Source organism: Bos indicus x Bos taurus, chromosome 10 (genome assembly GCF_003369695.1).
Source record: "Bos indicus x Bos taurus breed Angus x Brahman F1 hybrid chromosome 10, Bos_hybrid_MaternalHap_v2.0, whole genome shotgun sequence".
Taxonomy (NCBI): Eukaryota; Metazoa; Chordata; class Mammalia; order Artiodactyla; family Bovidae; genus Bos; species Bos indicus x Bos taurus.
In genome coordinates this window covers 46,682,284-46,705,091 of record NC_040085.1, presented here as the reverse complement: position 1 = coordinate 46,705,091, position 22,808 = coordinate 46,682,284, and the positions used below count along the sequence as shown (strand labels likewise).

Sequence of the window (22,808 nt, the reverse complement as noted above, 5' to 3'; positions counted from 1 at the left end):
GAATGGAACCGAGGCATCCTGAGGACTTGGGCTGTGGGTTCAGGGTTCCAGGGGTGGAGTAAGAGGCCAGCAAGTCTGCAAGTGCCCCCCACCTGCCCCCGCCAATGAAGCAATAGCTCGTGAAGGCCACTAGCAGGGACTGCAGACCATTGCACTGAAGTGAAGTGAGGTGGAAAACACAGGCCTTGCACCTCAGAGCATCGAGAATGGAACCAGTTTCTCTTTTCTCCCTCAAATTAAATCTCAGGAAAGCTAAGATAGTGGAATCAAGGGATACGGTGGCTTGTGAGAAGGGGAAGAGAAAAAGAGGACAGGGGCTAAGCCAGTATGTAGCATGCGGGGGAGAGAATAGGGAGGTCTGGTGAGGGTGTGACCGTGAGTGCGGGGGCCGAGGTGGAGGCGCCTGGCCGCTCAACAGAATGCTTGTATCCTCACCTCCCCACTCGTGTGTTCTCTCTGCAGGAGCTCCTGCAGGCAAAGCAGGACCTTCAGCATCTGCTCATTGCCAAAGAGGAGCAGGAAGACCTCTTGAGGAAGCGGGAGCGTGAACTCACTGCGCTAAAGGGAGCCCTGAAGGAAGAGGTTTCCAGCCACGACCGGGAGATGGACAAGCTGAAGGAGCAGTATGACGCTGAGCTGCTGGCCCTGCGGGAGAGCGTGGAGGAGGCCACTAAGGTGGGTCCTGGCCAGAGGGGGCAGGCAGGGCACAGAGGAGGCCCAGGACCACCTCGCTCAAACCTGTGTCCGTTGTTGGCCTTCCTTTTCATGACAGAGTGAAACTCAGTGTCATCCCATCATTGATCCAGAAGATGAAAAGTGAAAGTGTTTGTCACTCAGTTGTGTCTGACTCTCTGAAGCTCCATGGACTGTAGCCCACCAGGCTCCTCTGTCCATGGGATTCTCCAGGCAAGAATACTGGAGTGGGTAGCCATTCCCTTCTCCAGGGGATCTTCCTGACCCAGGGATTGAACCTGGATTCTCCTGCACTGCAGGCAGATTCTTTACCATCTGAGCCACCAGGGAAGTCCTGTTGATCCGGACCCTGTTCCCAAACAGTAAACTCAGCAGTTATGCTGTTGACCACCCTTAAGTCCATAAATAAAAAATTTAAGGACACTGCTTAAAATCTCTGGCACGTGGTGAGATATAGAGGCCCAGAAGAACCCTTCCAGGATTCCTAGGGCATTGCTGCCCTTGCTGATGGGGCAGGATTGCAGACAGGACCTGTGTTTCTGGCATCCTTCCCCCGACCCCACTCTGTTCTTTCTGACTTGTGAAGCCTTTTGTTAGATGATTCAAGTTCTTTTCTTAGCACAGTTACAAGAGGGTTAATGAGCTGAATTGCCCAAACCTTTGTAAGATAATTTTTCTCTTAATTGAATTCTTGGCTCCTACAAATGGATTCTAAATTATTTTGAGGTCTTTGGTGTGGGCCTTGAATTGGCTGATTATGAAAAGGGGGAAATGAAGGGGAAAATGTTTTGAAATGTCATGCCATCTTTAGGGAAAGAGGGGAATTACACAGTGTAAATTTTTTATGTTCTCTGCCATATATAGGTTAAAGATGATGAAGAAAGAACTCTTGATATTGTTTATTCTGTGGTGATTACAGTAACAGCTCAGGGCTGGTCAGTCCTTTCTCCCCTATACTCCATAGTGATTCACTGATCTTCAATTACAGCACAGTAATTGCAGATGACAAGAAGTAAAAAATGGATTTGTTTGTGTAACAGTAAAATGTTTGGGAAAAATAGTTCGGGTTTATTATAACTGAGGTAGTTTAAGAAAAAAGCCTCTTGTTCATTTGCCTGTCTTAACTTTTTGAGATTTGATTTCGTTTGAGGGAGAAAAATGAAACTGATTTAATTTTCAGTGCTTTGCAGGGACATATCTGTTTTTTCCATCTCATTTTCTTTCTGTGCAGCAGCCTGGTGTCCTTGCTCTTGGCCTGTATGTGGTGCTGCTTTTTGGGGAACACGCCAACAGGCTGCTGAGTAAAATGATTTTCCTTTGGATCCAGCACGTCTTTATTATCTTCAGACCTTACATCAAAGCTTGAGTTAACATGGCTTATTCATTGAAGGGTAGTTGAGAATGATATTTGGCAGGTTTGTGGTGTTTTGACTCTAAGGAAAATTAAACCTACAGCACACATAGGATGCAGGAGACTTTATTGGAAGCTTCTAGGTCCTTTGCTGTCACACGTTATAAGCAGGGAAGGGAATGATGGTAGGTGAGGAAGTATCTTTGTTGTATGGGAATGAGATAATCTGTAAAGATTTAGGCTCCTGGCTTTTAAGCACTGCTTCACATTAACAAAAAAGGATCACACAGACCAAATACAGGCCATCTGCAAGCTGACAGTGTGTGACTTTTGTCCTCTTGTCCGTGTCCCTCACACAGTGTCTGATGCATGATCACATCTCTGCAGTGTCTGATGAGTGAAAGTGGAGGATCAGTTCCTCTCATAACTGGATTTTCAGTCCCTAGTGTGTGGTTCTGGTTAAATTTTCTCCAGTGATGATGTGGGAGATCTTTTAGGAAACTACTGTTTCTCTCTGAATTTCTCTGCCTTGCTTTTGCATTTCCCTGCGGTTTCTTAAAGAGGATCATGATTGTGTTTTTACACCTCATTAGCTTTTGCTTCTGAAGGTGTTTGCTGAACAAATGTGGCAGGATCATATTTAATGGAAAAAAAAAAATAGCACTGTAATGGACAGATGCTGCCTTTTTGTTACATTATGTATATGTGGGTACTATATAATAGGATTTTAGTAGTGTTATATTAACTACTCGGAAGAGAGAGAACTAAATATAATTTTTTAATTTTGTAAATTGTTTCTTAAATTTATATACCAGCCTTTAGACTTTCCCTGTCTTGGGAGGGACTCATCCACTACTGTGATTAAAAGCTGACATTTTGTTAAGGAACTGCATTATTTTAGAAAGCTTATTTCCTTGGTAAGCCTTAGGAGGCAGCCCAACCTCCTGGCATCAGTTTTTAAATTTTTGCCACTGCCCCAGGGCCAAAAATTCCTAAAGTGCTATTTTATCATTGTCAGATAGCAAATACTTCATCCTCGCCAGAGCTTGAGCACTAAAAGTTTTAAATTTCTAGAACATTTGGTGAAAACCATCACATTATATTAAGAATGTTTTACAGGTATTCCAAACAGATACTCTGTAAAAGTGGTTTTTGTAGACCCAGAGAACCACACCTTTTTAAGAACAGATTGATTGCTCAGCAGAAGAGAATTCATGAGCTCCCTGGTGCTGGGGGCTTTGCGGGGGGTCCGGGGGGATGTCCTTGTACAGCAGAGTGAACGTGGTTGGGGGCATTAGGTAAGCTGCTTCAGTTTCCTCCCCACAGAAGGAGGGGTTCTTCACGTTGCTAGAGGATTCTATCATGCAGTCTTTAAAAGGACTGTTGAGGACTTTTAAATGTTGTTTCATAACATACTTCTTTTTTTAATGTTGTGTTCTTTTATACTCTTTTACACTCTTTCCAGTTTTGAAAGGGAAATGTCCTGTCTCTCTCCTTGAGTTTGTGGCAGTGGCTGGGATCCACATGCAGAAATGGACAGTCAGTGTGTGACTGTCATCTGGGAGTGAAATGAAGACTTTCCACAGCTGTTAGCATCTTATTTTAATCCTTACCCTCTTCTTGTCCCCAGTTCTTGAGCAAAAGAAGTATAGTCAGTGGTCAGTGTTTTCAGATTTCTCAGAGACTAGAAATTTCTCAGAGACTCAGGTCAAATTCCAGCTCCTCTACCAACTTCCCTGCTTGGTTTTTGGACCTTGAGAGTTTCTGGGGGCCTGGTATTGCTAGTTACAGAACTGGAAAGAGTAAACGCCCCAAATGAAGTAGAAATGAAGTGCTATAGGAGATGGCTTGTGTTGGTGGCAACCAGGAAAGATTTCATGGAGGGAGCTGTGAGAGGTGAGGGGTATTTGGACGTGTGAGCCTGGGGGCTGAGGACACCGGGGAACCAAGTACAGCATAAAGAACACCTTGTTAGGTGGGAACGTGAGATGTGTCTCTGGGCTGGAGCCTTGTGGAGCAAGAGAAGTTAAGGTGAAGTGGAGTTAAAGTGTTTGCCGTTTGTCGTGTCCAACTCTTTGTGATCCCATGGACTGTAGCCCACCAGGCTCCTCCGACCATGGGATTTTCCAGGCAAGAATACTGGAGTGGGTTGTCACTCCAGGGCGTCTTACCAACCCAGGAATTGAACCTGGGTCTCTTGCACTGCAGGCAGATTTCTAACCATCTGAGCTGCAAGGGAATCCTTGAAGTTAAGTGGTTAGACACAAAAAGAGAGTTTTAAGAGTCAGAGACACTGATCTAAACCATGAACTGTGTTTGGCTCTCATTTCAAACAAACCAATTATAAAAAACCAAAAAAATAAAAAAGAAATCATTGGGGGCATTTAAACACTATCTCTGTATTTACTGATAGTAAGAAATAATATAAACAGAATTTTTAGGGGTGAAACAGTGTTACTGTTTTTCAAAGTCTTTATCTTTTAAAGAAACTAAAGTATTGGATTGGCCACCAAGTTTGTTCTGGTTTATCTGTGACAGCTTACAGAAATCTCCAAACAAATTTTTTGGCCAACCTAATATTATTTATGGCTGAAATAGAAGGCTATCTGGAATTTGCTTTGTTTTTGTTTTATTTTTTTAATTTTAGTTGATATATACTATTAGTTTGAAGTGTACAAGATAGTGATTCAATATTTTTATAGATTTATGCCGTTTAAAATGACTATAAATACAGGCAATGGCACCCCACTCCAGTACTCTTGCCTGGAAAATCCCATGGACAGAGGAGCCTGGTAGGCTGCAGTCCATGGGGTCGCTAAGATTCGGACACGACTGACCGACTTCACTTTGACCTTTCACTTTCAGGAAATGGCAACCCACTCCAGTGTTCTTGCCTAGAGGATCCCAGGGATGGGGGAGCCTGGTGGGCTGCCATCTATGGGGTCGCACAGAGTCGGACACGACTGAAGTGACTTAGCAGCAACAGCAGCATAAATACAGGATGTATTCCCTGTGCTGTATGATGTATCCTTATAGCTTACTTATTTTATACATAGTAGTCTGTACCTCTTAATATCCTCTTGCCTCTCCCCCTTATAACCACTAGCTTGTTCCCTGTATTTGTAAGTCTGTTTCTGTGTTGTTTTATGGAATTTCCCTTAAAATAATTCACTGGGGGGAGAAAATGAGTAGGGGTATGGTTGAAGCAGGATTAGCTATGTGATGATAAGTGTTAAAATTTGGTGATGACTCAGTTAATTATACTATTCTCTCTACTTGGGTTCAGTCCCTGGGTTGGGAAGATCCCCTGGAGAAGGGAAAGGCTACCCACTCCAGTATTCTGGCCTGGAGAATTCCATGGACTGTATAGTCCATGAGGTTGCAAAGAGTGACACGACTGAGCCACTTTCGCTTTCACTTTTCTCTGCTTTGCTAATGTTTGAAATTTTTTATAAAAAATGTTGGATTCTTTTGTAGTAATGTTTTTTTAAAAGAACAACACAAAAAATTTAAAATATAAAAGATGAGGTGGATTGAAATTGTGAGGACTGCTTGAATACCCTAATGCCATGACAGATGAGTAGGTTTTCTTTCTTTTTCTCTATTTTGGCTGTGCTGGATTCTTCATGGCTGCCTAGGCTTTCTTTCGTTGCAGAGAGAGGGGGCTACTCTTGATTGCTGTGTGCAGTCTTCTCACTGCCATGGCTTCTCTTGTTGCAGAGCACAGACTCTAGGGTGCGTGGGCTTAGTGGCTCTGCAGCATAAGAAATCTTCCCGGACCAGGGATCGAACCCATGTCCCCTGCGTTGGCAGGCAGATTCTTTATGACTGAGCCACCAGGGAAGTCCCAGATGAGTAGATTTTAAGTGGTAAGGGAGCACTTTGTTTTTTATTAGGGATCTAATGGGGGCATGGTTCTGTAGAGGTGTGACCAAGAAGTCAGAAAGATTAGCAGTTGGAAGAATGAGAAGTAAGGCATGAGGAGGAATGAGCCTCAGGTCAGGGCTGACAGGAGAGACCCCACACGGGGCATGATGACGGGTGAGGGAGGAAAGAGAGACCAAGCCAGGTCCTGGGTGCTTGGAAGGAGGCCTTTCCAGGAATAGGAAGTTTCCAGTGGGGCCTTTAGGGGAAGCTGGGTAGTGAGAAGCAGGGCAGCCCTGTTGCTGGGCGGGATGATGAGGAATCTACGAGGGAAGGGGACACTGCTTGGGGGCCGTGACTGGACAGAGAAGATGGGCTTAGGAGTGGAGGAGAAAAAGGAGGATGTAGATGCAGGGACTTGAAGACAAGCAGCCAAGTCTGGAAATAGAAAAGCAAGGGGAAAAGCATTGTATTTGGCTTAATTAATGATACATTTGAGAAATTTCTAAAAGCAGCCTGTTTTTGTATTACATACATTTTTGTTGTTGTTGAGGAAAAATGGTAAACTAAAAGTTGATGTACTCCTGCAGGTTAAAACTAAATGCTTCTGAATATTTTGAAAGAATTGCATAGTATTATAATCCCCCAAATCTTCCAGTTAAAAAAAAAATTAAAAAGAGAAAGGTAATACAGTTGTACCTAAATTCCTTCTGTAGGACCATCAGAATGAAATCAGGGAATATGTGTATTATCAATTAAAATTATTTGTTTTTTAAAATCAGAGTATAGTTGCTTTACAGGGTTGTATATTACATACTTATGTGTTGAGTCTGTGTGCTTTTATAGTGTTCTGGTCTTTATACTATAATTTCTTTCTAATGTTATGCCCACATTTTATATTCTTTAACCCTTAGAGAAATTTTATTCAAATTCAGTAATGTTGAAACTTTTTTTCCCCCTCTCCAAACTGCCCTTCGATTATGGCCTTATGTTTATGTTTCACTCAATGATTTGGAAATGTCACTCAAACTTATAAAAACGAATATGTGCGTCTTCCCCACAGCACATCTGGAGTTTTCCTTCCCTCTTTCCTACCAGTCTGTGAACAATTTCTTTTCAAAGCTTGAGGTCAATAGAGGGTCAGATGGTAAAACCAGTGCTAATCTCAGGATCAATGTAATTGCCTCCCTTAAGAGAAGGCTAATTCAGTGTAAAATCTCATTTCTGTCTTCTCCAAGGGGGAGCCAGGTTAGCGAGGGAAACTGTAGAAATCCATATTTCCTTAGCTCTTTCACATCACATAATCAACTTACTCTGAAGGACAGCTGTTGAGAGTAGGGGATGCAAAGATGCAGAGATGTTGGGGGATGCAGCAGGTTTGTAATCAGCGCGCAGGGAAAGGAAAATGTCTCTTTCCTAATGGGCCTAGAGTGAATCAGAACCCTTCATCAACAAAAGTAAAATGGGAAAGAGTCAAGGTTAAAAAAGTTCTTCTCCTTTTCCTTTTTTTTTTTCCCTTTCTCTAGTTTCCCCCTCCCCTGAACTGGCTCTTAATAATTATATCACTCTTCTGCATTCTGTCCTGATTAAAAGTAGCTAAACAGGAGGCTTGCTGTGGCATCCTGGGATGTTTGCTTTGAACCGTCCGTCAAAGCCCCAGACGTGTGCAGAGGGAGGCTCTGCACATGGGTCCTGGTAAGCCTCTTATGAGTCTTGGTGAACAATAAGGACATCCTGGCACTTCGCTTCTGGTGTTTGACCTGAGCTGCCACAGTCACTTGCTGTGGGTGTAGAAGACAGAGTCAGAGTCCCCGACACGCCCATTCATTTCCCGTCAGATATTTGCGTGTGTTTTACCACTGTCCCTCACTGAGAACACAAGTCAGGCCAGCCATGGTTTCTCGCTTCAAAGATCTTATAGACTCTTGTGGGGAGAAAATGTGCAAATAAGAGGACGATGAAGTTACGGGTGCTGTGGTTGAGGCCCATGCCCGTAGGAGATTATGAAAGGCTTACTGCCTTCAATGGCAGCCGTCAGGAGAGAACCAGCACATCGTTCTGCAACTTGACACCCTCCTAGTCTTTTCTGTACAAAATACTTAAGGATTAGACATGAGAACGACACTTCCTTTCCCATTACCTCTCTGAGAGTTTCTGGCAGTAGCCCGTCTTGAACCTGCTGGCTATGTGCCCAACTCCTTTTATTTATTGCTAATTTAAAAAATGAAAAAGAATTTTTTTTTTGCCTACACCTTGTAGCATGTGGTATTTTAGGTCCCCGACCAGGGATCGAACCCACACCCCCTGCATCCCTGCTTTGGATGTATTCCTGCAGCTCCTGGGAAAGAGGAGATGGAAGCAGGACTTTCAGGTCACCCTGTGCACTCGGATGACCCAAAAAATCACAGTGAATTCACATGTGGTGTGAAAAGCAAGTGTGGCAACTTAATCAGGAGGAAAGTAAAAGTGAAGTCGCTCAATTGTGTCCGACTCTTTGTGAGCCCATGGACTGTAGCCCACCAGGCTCCTCTGTCCGTGGGATTTTCCAGGCAAGGGTACTGGAGTGAGTTGCCATTTCCTTAATCAGGAGGAGAAGAAGTAAAAAGCCTCATCCTGGCCTTGCTTGCCTGTTTCCCATTTGGACGAAGAGTGACCAGAGGTCAAGACATAAATAACTCAGAAGGTTTGACGACCAGCAGTCAGCATCATGTCCTCACCGTTGGGAATGGATTGTTGATACAGTTGTGGACTCTCTATCGATAAGTAGTTCATCCATAGTCATTGAGCATTTCATTTGTGCCAAGCACTGTGCTGGGTTGTGGGGATAAAATGGAAAAGAGTGGGAGTGATAGACACATGTATAAATATGTGTATTGTGATAAGCGCTTTGAAATGGAGGGACGGAGGGGAAGCTTCCTTGAGCAAAATGAGGATGGAATCTGAAGGGTGAATAGAAAGTAAGTACGTTTTCCTGGTGCCTCAGACAGTCAAGAATCTGCCAGCAGTGCAGGCGGCTCAGGTTCGATACTTGGGTTGGGGAGATTCCATGAAGAAAGGAATGGTTACCTACTCCAGTATTCTGCCCAGAGAATTCCATGGACAGAGAAGCCTGGCAGGCTATAGTTCATGGTGTCCCATACAGTTGCACATGACTGAGCTACTAAGACTTTCACTTTTTATTTTTTTTTTCCAAGAAAGCTCTCAGGGTGTTCCAGGCAGAGGAAACAGCATGTGCAAAGGACTTGGTGGTGGGTGGGAGTATGGTCTATTTAAGGTATTGAAAGAAGGCCAGTGAGGCTGAGCTGTGAAGGACAACCGGAAGTTTGGACTGAGAGGAAGTGGAGAGTAGCGTAGAGACCAGCTTATGCTGCCTGTGTGCGTCTGAAGGATTTTCTTCTTTGCCCTAAGAGCAGTGGAAATCATGGAGAACTCTTATTTATTTATTTAAATTTATTTATTTTTATTGAAGGATAATTACTTTACAGAATTTTGTTTTCTGTCAAACCTCAACATGAATCAGCCATAGGTATACATATATCCCCTGCCTTTTGAACCTCCCTCCCATCTCCCTCCCCATCCCACCCCTCTAGGTTGATACAGAGCTCCTATTTGAGTTTCCTGAGCCATATAGGAAATTCCCATTGGCTAGCTATTTTACTTCTGGTAATGTAAGTTTCCATGTTACTCTTTCCATACATCTCACCCTCTCCTCCTCTCTCCCATGTCCATACGTCTATTCTCTATGTCTGTTTCTCCATTGCTGCCCTGTAGATAAATTCTTTAGAAACATTTTTCTAGATTCCATATATGTGCGTTAGAATAAGATACCTATCTTTCTCTTTCTGACTCACTTCACTCTGTATAATAGGTTCTAGGTCGTGGAGGACTTTTAAATAGGCGTGAGTGTATGTGTGATGTGAGCAGATTCTTTCAGTGGCAAGGAGTCAGCTCTGGTCTTTACAAATAGGGTGTGTATTCCTGCTGCCACTTTATATTGGAGGCACCAGTTCTCTGGGGTCTCTTCAGCACTCCATTTCCTTTTTAAAAAATATTTATTTATGTATTACTGTACACCCATGGCTGATTCATGTCGATGTATGGCAAAAACCACTACAATATTGTAAAGTAATTAGCCTCCAGTTAAAATAAGTTAATTAAAAAATAAGTAAATAAAAAAAAAATAAAATAAGTAAATAAAATTGCAAAAAAAAAATTTATATATTTATCTGTGCTGGGTCTTGGTTGCAGCATGTGGGATCTGGCTCCCTGACCAGGGATCAAACATGGGTCCCCTGCATTTAGAGCTTGGAGTCTTAGCAACTGGACCACTGGGGAGATCCCTCCATTTCCATTTTTAATGTGGTTATCGCCAGCGTCTCTCTGCTGAAGGGTGGGCAGAAGGGGAAGGGAATTGGGAAATGGAGAGTCCCATTTTGTTTGCGATATTTTGTTTTTTGCCAGCTGTTCATTTTCTGAATTTATAAACTTTGTCCGTGAGCAAGTAGATGATGGTGAATAGGGATCATGGATGATGGGAGAAGTTGGGTATGGTATATTGGTGGTGAGATTTGTAGAAGGAAAGTTTTGCTTTCTAACAAGGCTGTTATAATGTCGTGGTGCTAGAAATACCTTTAGACATTTATGGAAGTGTTAATAGAAAAACTTAGTAAGGTACTTGTCTATCTCCCCAAATGGAACAAATATTCTGAGATCTCAGAATCATTCATGGACACCATCCAGAGTCCAAAAGTGTGAGCAAGGCAGAAACAGTGGCCACTGTCTGAGGGCCAGTAGCCAGGTGCATTTCCAGTTGCAGATGTGGTCAAACCACGGAACAGGGCACTGTAAGCAGAGGAGCTAGTTTAGATAGCAAAGATGATGGCACTCACTATAATATTGCAAATAATTGCATCTTTAACATCTCAAAGGAAAACGGCCCTAATTTTGTCCTCAGAAATCATATAGTCTGTGTTACACTTTTTCTGATCTTCTCTTTCTGACCTTCTAAATTCTGCCTGATGCTTATTTTCTAAAGACTTGCCAAGATCATTAAGTAGATTTCCACTTGGTGGAAAAACTTGGCACTATTATGTGATCACTCTAGGCAGAAAATGGAGCATGTCATAAGCTCTAAACCCATTAGATAAGAAGCAGTGTGGACCCAAATATCTACAACATCAAAGTAAATCAGGGTAGATAGGGCATTTCTGGTAGCCAGCCTCTGAGATCCTGTGTACCCGCCACCGTGGTGTATGCTTCCTGTGACTCTTACTCCTTGGTAGGCCCATCCCATGTTGAATAGGACTGCTCTGTGTGACCAGTAGGGAATGGTGGAGTCTGACTTACAAGGCTAGATCATAAAAGACACTCTGGCTTCCTCTTGAATCCTTTGCTCTGGGGAAAGCCAGCTGCCATGCTGTGAGGGCCCTCAAGCAGCCTGCGCAAAGTCTCATGTGATGAAGAACTGAAGCCTCCTGTCAGTAGCCGTTTGAGTGCATTGTCTTAGAAGTGGATCCTTAAGACCTGCTCAAGCCTTCAGATGACTACAGCCTTGGCCAGTATCTTGGGCCAATCTCATTAGAGACCCTGAGCCAGAACTACCAAACAAAGCACTTCTAGATGCGTTACTTTCAGAAGGTCTGTGAGATAATAAATGTTTTCTATTATTTTAGGTCAGTGAGTTTTGGGGTAATTTGTTATGCAGCAATAGCTAACTGATACAACATTTTGACAAAGCCATCTCTTTTATGCGGTGTTTCCTTATAGCCACTGACTCCAGCAGAGCTATAGCATCCTGTCACATCCTGGTCTTGTCCTGGTTTTGCTGGACTGTACCAGTTAGGTGATGTGTCATTCTCCCCGTTTTGAAGGAGAGACCATCCTATCCTTTGTATCATCAGTGCTTTGCAGAGTGCTCAGTAACTGTCCTCTGTATGCTTGAATCAGAATGTGCACTAACCTGGGCCAACAGTCATAGTTTACAGAGATCAGGATTCTAAATCTGGCTTTGCTTTTATTGATTTTATAAAAGGTTCCTAGTCCTTCCTGATCTTTATTTCCTCTGTTGTAAACAGATACTACTTTTATTATCAAAAACAAACCCAAAATGAAGCCATATGCATATATATACCTATGGACTATCTCAGGAGGGACTCAAAGTGATAGTGAGTGCATTTGGGGATGAGGAGGGGGAGGTGATGAGAGGAAAACTTTAAAAAAAAGAGCATATGAAACCTTTTACACTGTCTCAGTCTGTCCAATGAACAGTGAAATGGAGGTGCTGATCTGTGCCTCGCCTAGGCAGGCATAGAGGAAGCCCTGAGTTTAGTGATGTATGCTTACTTTTTGTCCTTGGGAGCCTCCCTCTGCTTTGGTCCTTACTTTCCATCTGCTGCCCAGACCTGTGGGTTCTATGTCCATGGCATCACTTCCATCCTCGGATATCTTTTTCCATGGCCGCTGTCTGGGTTCAGGCCTCATTATCTTCAGCCTGCATGGTTTCCACAGCCCTCTCCCTGCTTCTTCTCCTGGTTTGGCCTCTTCAGACCATACCCACCCTGGTGCAGGTGGGTCACCCTCTGATCTGCCTCTGCCCCCAACAAGTTCTGATGGCCTCCCTCTAGTTACAGTGACAGCCATGCATGAGTGTCTGCCACCTGCCTGTTCAACCCTGACCCTCACTGTCATCCATGATAAGTCTAGTGCCAGTACACTGAAGAAGTCTCAGGCCCTGGTAGACACGTATACTCTGTCCCCCATGCTTGCCACATCTGGGCTTTGGTTCTGCAGTCCCCTTCCATCCAGAGCCCAGTGTGGTCCCATAGACTGAGTAGAGGCTTGCTCTCCAAAGATGTGGGTCTTGTCTCTGCTGCTTGCTGGCAGTACTGTATTTCATTTCATCTTAGGAGTAATATTGCAAATATTATTTAAAATTGAATTTCTGTGCATGAGTTGCCAAAATACCAATTCTTCCTCCTCCCATTTCCCGTGACCACCTTGTAAGTTCTTGGGGAGACAGTCTGCGTGGTGGTTGCCATCTAGGTGTGATCCTACCCACTCCCTCTGGGGAACCTTTGGCAATGTCTGGAGGCGTTTTTGGTTGTCATAACTGGGGGGATGCTACTGGCACCTTGCGGGTGGAGGCCAAGAATGCTGCTGAATACTCTGCACAGGACACTTCCCTGCCTTCGGTGTGTTTTTGTTGAGAGACTGGAATGCATGTATGCAAGTGTATGTATATATATTTGTGTGTATGTGTTCTTTTTATACAATGTGTGACCTTAAGCATAGTTGGTGAGCAGTAGACTGAATGACTGAATCCTGTTGGCAAAACTCACCTGTGATCCCACATATCTTCTCTGTTGGGAAAATAATCCTAACAGTGCCTGTCTCCCAGGGTCGCACATATTCTAGCTTCAGGCTGTATGTTCTCATATAGACTCAGTAGTTGCTGCTCACAGGCTCTAGAGCTCAGGCTCCATGTTTGACACATGGGCTTATTTGCCCCACAGTATGTGGGATCTTCTGGATCAGGGATCGAACCTGTGTCCCCTGCATTGGCAGGCAGATTTGTAACCATGGGACCACAGGGAAGTCCCTGGAGAGGCTTTTATACAGTATGTCGAACAGAAATACAAAAAGGAGTGGTTTCGCTCCATATAGTTAGGCCAGGAAAAGTTGCTAGGAGGGACTAAGGCTTGGATTGAGTCTTGGGAGCAGTGAGAGTAATGAGGTGGTTTAGGGTGGGGAAGCACGTTCTGCTGGAAAGAACATCATAAGCTGGAGTGTGAAACCTTTGGGGTTGTTCTCTTTTGAGGCTTCAAGGGTAGCGGGTTCCCTTACTCATTTTTGTACTGTCCATGTTCTTACCCTGGGAGTGTTAGTGACTCAGTCATGTCCAACTCTCTGTGATGCCATGGACTATAGCCCAACTATATAGCAGCAACTACTGAGTCCAAGCTCTAGAGCTCATGCTCTGCAACAAGAGGAGCCAGCTCAATGAGAAACCCATAGACCACAACTAGAGATTAGCCCCCTCTCACAGCAGCTAGATAAAGTCCATGCACAGCAACAAAGAGCCTGTACACTGCAATAAAGACCCAGTTCAGTCAATAAATAAATAAAAATTGAAAGAAAAAAAAAAAAAACCTCTCCAAACACAGTCCCACTGAAAGCATTAATTTTGTCTTGGGACAGTAGAGACCATCTTGTCCATCTCTGAACCCCAGGGCTTTGCGCCATGTGCAGGAGCTGAGTGAATAAACAACTACAGGCAAAGCAAACTCCATTGAGATTCTCCAGGCAAGAATACTGGAGTGGACTGCCATGCCCTTCTCCAGGGGATTTTCCCGACCCAGGAATTGAACTGGAATCTCCTACATTGTAGGCAGATTCTTTACCATCTGAGCCACCAGGGAAGCCCATAGACTTACCCTATGCAGTTAATAGATTTGTTTGTGTGTTCATGTACTTATTCATTCAACAAATATTTTTGAGTGCTTTCCATATTGGAGGTATTGAACGGATACAAATGGGTTTAGCGTGTTAAGTCGCAGATGGACTGCAGTGGAAACCATTAGAGTAGTAGGTGGCCTCTGCAGATGTGGTTTAGTGAGCTTGGAGCTACAGATTAAGTCATGTGTTCGTGCCGAGCGCACGTTAGGATTCTGGAAATATGTGTAAGAACACTCAGTGGCAGATGTGACGGAAAGTCCTCCTGCCCCAGTGATCTCTGGGGAACAGAACTTGTGTGCGCCAGCACTATTAGGCTGGCTTCATGAAAGATAGAATAAAGGGCAAGGTGTTTGTTCATCACGGTGATTATGGCAGTTTTCTAGGTCATGAATAAAGCAGTGTTGTTTTGTCAGTGCTAAGTAGGAGTTGAGTGCGGGAGGGGACAAGGGAGAGGACTGTTTTTTCCTAGGACGTTCCAAAGTCACGGATGGATCGTATCCTTGGGGAATTAGAGACGAAGGGGAGAAGATGGCCAAGTGTGCATATTTCTCCTTTTAACACTTCCCCTCTTTTTCTTTGTTAAGTTTCTGCACATGTGTCTCAAGTGTGTGGTCCAGAGAGAAGAAATACTGGCTGTGTCTGGATTAAGGGAAACTCTGAGTCTACTTATAGTTAGAAAAAATGGGCTGGATGTGCTTCAGAGATTGCTGGCACAGGACTCGGGGGGATAAGTCTTGCAAATGAATGTCAATAAATCAAGCATATAAGTGACTGAGCCCAGAAGAGGTGGCAGTAGAGAGGACACGAATGTATTTGGGCAGGTGTGGCACAGGAGGTTGTGAAAGCCTTGTCTTTTCCACCCCTGCATCGTCCCAGAGCCTCAAGATGTCTGTTCTGCACCAGGGAAAGCGCTGGCTAGAAGACAGCAGTGGGGAGACTCAGATGCCTGCACGTTTATTTGAGAAACACTGAGTTCTTCATGGCTTCAGAGCAAGAGCCAAAGCATTAATAAACTCTGAAAAGTGGGCAGCGGGATTGCCCTGTAGAGTCCACATGGACAGTCTTTTGAGCCGGTTGGATTTATAAATATGACCCTGGAACTTGAGTCCAGCCTTTGCCAAGCCCCCAGGAGCAGTATAGTGTTTGAATCCCTGTGCTTTCTGATCTACGGGGTCCTCTCTACGTGGTCAGGCTTTTTTCTTCCATGACTCTAAGCCTATGACCTTGTCTGAGAAGATTCCCACTGCTCCTTGTATACTTGGTTTCTGAGACCTCAGGATGCCAGGAACTGATCCTGCCTGCTGGGCTTCTTTCTCCCATTCCTGTTGAGGACAGTTCCTTGCAGCCTCCTCTCACTGCCAGTTCCCATATCTGTCTTAGTGACCCTCAAGGCAGCAGCAGACGCCTGTGCTGCGTACCGTGAACTTCCTGCTGCATGAACTGGGGAGAAAACGTGGCTGGCAGGCGGTGAACTCTCAGCTGATTCAGGCTCCATGGAGAACTGGGGTTAATCATTTACTGTGGTTCTCTGCAGCCACCGATGTTGACCTTGACAAAACTCTGGCAGAAATTAGAGCCTGGCCTGGCATTTAACGAACAGGATAATATGACAGAGAAATAACTTCTTGTTGAGAGGTTAATCCTGTCTCCGAGTTTACAGTTGACATTCACACACATCCGGTGCTGTTTGCTGGAGTGGAGAACTGTTTGCTTACCGTATTCATGTTGTTCACCAGACAAAGATGTCACACAAGGTCAGGGGCCTGGCTCTACATGGAGCTGCTCATCATGGCAGGAGGACAAAAGCCACATTGATGGCAAAGCCCTGTAGGATGAGGCAGTGGAATAGATCTGGGCTTGGCGGGTTTGGCAGGTGAAACAGGCTCTCCACCCCACCTCCTCAGCTTTTCTTTTACATTCATAGCCCCTTTTCTTGAGCAGTTCTGAATCTTTTACCTCTGGTGCTGGGAGAAGGTTAAACTGATTCAACCTCCTAGTGTAAAGTCTACAGCACTGCAGCTTCTAGAAGGCACTTCAGTCTGGGGAGGCAGGGACCTCTTACTCTAATCTGTTCTCTCCCTTCCCTGGAATGAAACCAGCCTCAGGGAAATGGAGATAGCTAGGTGAAAAGCTCTAGTTAACTATTGGATAAGCCTGGGCTATTAACAAATATGTGGTAATCCAAAGGTGGATTCTTCCTTGCTAAGGAGTTACCTAAATGCTGGTTAGGTGTGCTGTGGGGTTGCGCTGTTGCTGTCTGCATGGACATGCAGTCATTTCCCTGTCCAAGGGCTGCAGAGTGTGTGGACAGTTAGTTGCCCTCTTCCACCCCTGGCCCTGTTGCTGTTCAGTTGCTAAGTCATGTCTGACTCTTTGTGATTCCTGGACTGCAGCACACCAGGCCTCCCTGCTGCTGCTGCTGCTAAGTCGCTTCAGTCGTGTCGGACTCTGTGCGACCCCAGAGACGGCAGCCCACCAGGCTCCCTAGCCCCTGGGATTCTCCAGGCCACCCTTCCCTATCTCCTAGAGTTTGCCCAAGGTCTTGTCCATTGAATCGGTGATGCCATTCAACCCTCTCATTCTATGCAGTGATTTCGTTAGAAATGGTTCTAGCACAGTTTCTAGGTTTCTGCTTTTTCTAGTGCATTGGCTGGGATTTTTATCTAGCCATCAAATAACAAGCTGTCTGAACAAATGTGTACTTTGGGGGAAGGTAGATGGCCTGAGATGGAGTATGTAAAGGATGGGACCCAAAAGCTGAGCACTCCAGCAGAAGGGGAGAGGTAGAGAAGGAAGGGCAGGAGCTAGAAGGGAGAGGGCCGGGGCTGGAGACTGGTACCCAGCTCCAGAAGAGATGAGCCTGAGAAGCAGGCAAGAAAGACAGTTGTAGTTGGAAGTGTGATGGGTGAGGTGGGCTGCAGTGGAGGCAGAGAGAGAAGAGACAGGCAGGGGGAGGATGAGAGGGTGGGAGGTGGTAGGAAGCTGGGAAGCTGGAAGCATCAGGAGAGTCTGGAGTTTGAGTCACATATCTAGAGGGTGAAGGGAGGAACGATGTGTTCCGAGAGGCATGAGAGGGGGACAGCAGAGGATGGGGGATGAGCCCTGAGCTATGTGTGATGCCAGGTGGGATTTCTGCTCCAGGGATGTTGGCTCTCAGTTATCCTAGGTGAGAGCCTAGGAGAAGAGGATCCAGTGTTGGTTTTATTGCAATATTATTGCAATATATTGAAATACATGATTATTAAATAAATGAATTTTTAAATAAAATAAGAAATGTGAGAAACTAGAAGAGGATCGATGAACTTTTTTGTCACCTGAGATCTGTAATCTTTATGCCTCCTATTTCTAGGGACTCTCTGTCAATAGCATTGAGCATGGCTGTGAGTAAATGCATTGAATTTAATGTTCAAAAGAGCTACAGATGTCATTTATTTGCCTATGGAAAGTAGGACTGTAGTCCAATAAGTGGTAGCTCTCTCATCTGGTCTTGGGCAGAAGTTTGAAGAGACTCTTGGAAAGATATCAAAAGGAGAATTTAAATGACTCAGGTCCCACCCATGAAATGAAACTAATACTTGTTTTAAAAAATTGTTTATGCTAACTGAAAATTTATACAGACTTTTAAAGAGGAGACAGACATTGTCTAGGTTCCCAGTGATCCATCTGTGAGCTTGTGGTATTGCTCCTTGGGTCCAGGACCTTGTTCCTACCAGCTGGCTTGGGGCCATCTTCCTTCCTCTTAAAACCAACTTTCTTTAATGAGTCATTGGAGATTTCCTATTACTCTCTCCAAATCATTCCTTGATGAACAGCACTTGAATAGACTTGTATTTATATCGAGACATTGTCATATCAATCAGTAGTATGTTAGTAGTTCTAGAATATTTTTGGGGTAGTTTCCTTAGGATTTTCTATATAGACAGCCATCTCATTTGTAAATAGGAATCATTTTATTTTTTCCTTTTGGTCTGTATGCATTTTACTTCTTTTTCCTGCCTTACTATGCTAAGTAGAACTTCCAGTACTATATTGAATAAGACTGGTGAGAGTGGACATCTTTACTTTGTTCCTCATCTTAGGAGAAAAGCATTCCATCTTTACTATAACTACGATGTTAGTTGTATAATTGTAGATGATCTTTATTAAGTTGGAGATGTTTCCCTGTAGTCATATTTTTCAGGGAGTTTTTTGTTTTCCTTTTTTAAAATTTGAATCATGAATAGGTATTGAATTTTAGTAAATGCCTCTTTTCTGCATCCATTGATATGATCATGTGATTTTTCTTCTGATTTTCAAGTGTTGAACCAGTCATGCGTCCCTGAAATTAACTCTACCTGGCCCTAGAGTATAATTCTTTTTATATGTTGTTGAATTCTGTCTCCTAATATTTTGTCGAGGATTTTTGTGTCTGTATTCCAGAGGGCTATTTGTTCTTTTTCCTTTTGGTACTGTCTGTGTCTCGTTTTGGTAACAGGGTAGTGTTGACTTCATCAAATGAATTTAAGTGTTTGTTACTCTTCTGTTTTCTGGGGAGAAGTTGTATAGAATTCATATTTATTCTTCTTTAAACACTTAGTATAATTCTTCAGTGAAACCATCTAGGCCTGGAGATTTCATTTTCAGAGTTTTAGAATTGTGAGTTCCACTTCCTTAATGTTATTCAACTCTTGAAATGATCTATTTCTTATTCAGTAAGTTGTGGTAGTTTGCACTTTTTGAAGAATTGGTCCATTTCATCTAAGTTGTCACATTTATGTGTGTAGGGTTGTTTGTGTATTCCTTCATTATCCTGTAGATGCTTGCAGGGGCTGTAGTGATAGTCCCCTATTTTATTTTGAAGGTGCAAGTTGCTCAGTCGTGTCCGACTCTTTGTGACCCCATGGGTTATGCAGTCCGTGGAATTCTCCAGGCCAGAATACTGGAGTGGGTAGCTGTTCCCTTCTCCAGGGGATCTTTTCAACCCAGCGATCGAACCCAGGTCTCCCGCATTGCAGGTGAATTCTTTACCAGCTGAGTCACCAGGGAAGCCCATGCATACTGGAGTGGGTGCCTATCCCTTCTCCAGTGGATCTTCGTGACCCAGGAATCGAACCAGGGTGTCCTGCATTGCAGGCAGATTCTTTACCAGCTGAGCCACCAGGGAAGCCCATTTTATTTTATTTTTGATATGGGTAATTAGTATTTTTATCTTTTATCTTGGTCAGTTTTGCCAGAGGTTTGTCAATTTTACTGATCTTTTAAAAGAATCAGCTTTTTGTTTCATCTCTTTTTTCCCTATTTTTCTTGTTTTCAATTTCATTGATTCCTGTTTTTATCTTTGTTATTTCCCTCCTTTTGCTTGTTTGGAGTTTATAATACTCTTCATTTTCCAGGTTTGATTTTTTTGTTGGGTTTGGTTTTTTTGGGGAATGATGTGTTTGGATATTTTCCTGTTATCTTTCTTTTATTGATTTCTAATTGGATTCCGCTGTGGTCAGAGTACACACTATATAATTTTAGTTCTTTTAAATTCATTGAGATTTGTTCTATGGCCCAGAATACATTTTGTCATGGTAAATGTTCCCTGAGTTCTTGAAAAAAATCTGTTTTACTAGAAAAGTATTTAAAAATGGTAAATACAGATCAATCTCATGGATAAAAATAAATATTTTTTTCATGGGCAATAGAAAGATTGTTCCTAGTTGGGCAAGATATTTAACCATCCCCAGTCTTAGTTACATCATTTACAAAATGGTAATGAGAATGCATTCTTTTTAGTGGTTTACAAATTCAACTTTATTTACATGCTAAAAGTAAGTAGTTAAAAAAAAGTAAGTATCAGATTATTTGGCAGTGAAGGTTTTTTTCCCCATTCAAATAGTAATTGTGGATTTCTTTCCCCTATTTTATAGTTGTTTTAGTAAACAGGAATGCTGGAAAAGACTTGCTTTAAATTAATATGGGCATTGCATAAGAGCATAAGGTAGGAGAAGATAAATATATGTTTTGGATCATAGTTTGATAACACATGTTTTTCCTCTCACAATATATTTGGAGCATCTTTTTAGGTGAACATGTCTGGACCATCCCCATATTCTTTGATGGCAGCAGCACAGCCCACTAGACAATGATTTAACAGGGATTCGGCCACCTGCTGTCTCTTCTGGTGCCCCAGCCTCACTGAACTCTCCTGAGAGTCTAGCATTTTCCTTCTAGAAAAATCAAAGAGCCTGCCAAAGGAACTCAGCAAACCAGGTCAGAGTCAGGAGAGCCAGGAATTCAAATTCATGAGCAGCTGAGTCAGGGGACTGGGATCAGGTGAGGGTGAGTCAGGACTAGGGCCCAGGCTGAGGTGGTAACCTTATTGAATCAGCTGCCTTCCTGATTCTCTGGGATGGCGTTGGGCTCAACTGTGCTGAAGCCTGAAGCTTTGTCTCCTACAAGGGTTGGCCACCAGGCATGGCCAGGGAAGTTGGCCTAGGACAAGTTTCTCCACCTTGCCTGTACTGAGTCACCTGTCAGAAACATGTAAAGCAAACTTTAGAGTCCCATGGCTCTGTTTCTGTCTGTGGAAATGGGAATGGTATTGTTGCAAAGGGTCAGGAAGAAGGTAGGGAAAGGAGAGGAGAGGAAGGTGATTAACAAATAGTGATGAAGAGGGAGGCACGGGCTTGAAGAGCAAGACAGACTTTGGGCTCTTCTGGAAGAAGTAATCTGTTCTGATCACCAAATCTGATGGATCCTACCTCTCAAGTAAATCTGCCTGCTCCTCCTCTGCCCCACTTCTGAGTCTCTTTTTAAACAGGAGTCTCTGCTCACAGCCATGGTTTGATTGAACTGATGAGAACAAATTGTTACGAGTGACCAAGTGATACATATACCAAGTGATGGAACGAATATTGGAGACATTGAGAGATCCAGAGGAGGTCTAGGTCTTGGCAGAGTGGTGAGTGGGTGAGAGCTTCCATTTTATTCACACGGAGTCTGACTGTGTTGTGTTTGAGGGGTGTTTGGGACATCCAAGGAGAGGTCTCTGGTGCAAGAGAGAGGCTGGGCTGGAGCTACCAATTTTGGTTGACCCAGTGGGTACTTCAGTAGTTAAATTATCCTAAGGAAGAGGCTGTTTGCATTCTGCCCTAATTTTTTTAATTTAAAAATTTTTATTATTTATAGTAGATCCTGTTGGTTATCTATTTTAAATTATATCAGTGTATACATGTCAATGCCAAACTCCCAATCTATCCTTCCCTCCCTGCTAACTAGAATAGAAGGTCGTTCTCTAAATTCATTCTGTGAGTCTGTTTCTGTTTTGTGAATAAGTTCATTTGTATAATTAAAAGAAAAAATTCTGCATATAAGCAATATTATGACATTTGTCTTTCTGTCTGACTTACTTCACTTAGTATGATAATCTCCAGGTCCATCCACATTCCTACAAATGACATTATATCATTCTTTTTAATGGCTGAGTAATAGTCCATTGTACATATGTACCACATCTTCTTTATCCATTCATCTATCAATAGACGTTTAGGTTGCTTCCATGTCCTGGCTACTATAAAGTGCTGCAGTGAACACTGGGGTGTGTGTATCCTTTACTATATTCCCATTGAAAGGATATGTTCCGGAACTTCCAGTTGATGTCACAGCAGTTGTAGGCCTGGCCCTGCCAGTCATGCTTGAGATACTGTGAAGATAAATTACTTTTTTGATGTTATTTTTCCCAACCCAGTTCAGCTGTGTTCCTGATGCAATGTAGGTTTTTAGTGGAAGGAAACTTTTCAGGGAACAAACAGGCTTGAAAGTCTTTCTACCAATACTATCGCACTAAACTCTAATTGCACATCAGGTAGAAAAGACCAAGATCAAATACTATTTTATGTGTGTATTTGGGGGAAAGGGGGTTAACTTTGCAAATTCATATTTATTATAAAGATCAGGACTGCTTCTCCTTGGGGAATGAATTTTCCCAGGATGGTAAATGGGTTCTAAAATACCACCTTTTCCTTTCTCTTCTTGAGTTTATAACCTTCTTAATTTATTTAACCTCCAGCCAACATTACTTATTTTTAGGTATGCAGAGCCAAGAAAAAGTTATTAATGAGGCCAGTTGGTTTATGTTTGTTTTTCTGGTAAAAGTGATACTGGGAACATTTGGAATACTGGGATAGAATACTTTTTTTTTCCCTCACAGTATTTTTTAGGAAATCTGAGGGCTTGGTGTTCTCTGATATTGGTAATAATGTAAATGTCACTGCTGCTGCTACTGCTGCTACTGCTAAGTCACTTCAGTTGTGTCCGACTCTGTGCGACCCCATAGATGTCAGCCCACCAGGCTCTCCTGCCCCTGGGATTCTCCAGGCAAGAACACTGGAGTGGGTTGCCATTTCCTTCTCCAGTAAATGTCGCTGGATGCTATCAAATCTTTGTACTTAAATTTTGGTTTTGTTCATGTTTTCTTTTTTAA

General features: G+C 43.3%; 1 protein-coding gene across 2 annotated transcripts in view; it reads left to right on the top strand.

The window, feature by feature from the left end:
- CGNL1 (cingulin like 1) overlaps window positions 1-22,808 on the top strand; it is a 170,246-nt gene that overhangs the window by 82,755 nt on the left and 64,683 nt on the right. For both annotated transcript variants that reach the window (XM_027553903.1, XM_027553904.1), the window contains one exon: window positions 463-675. In XM_027553903.1, the coding sequence (XP_027409704.1) occupies window positions 463-675 (213 nt within the window). The remainder of the gene's footprint in view (window positions 1-462; window positions 676-22,808) is intronic.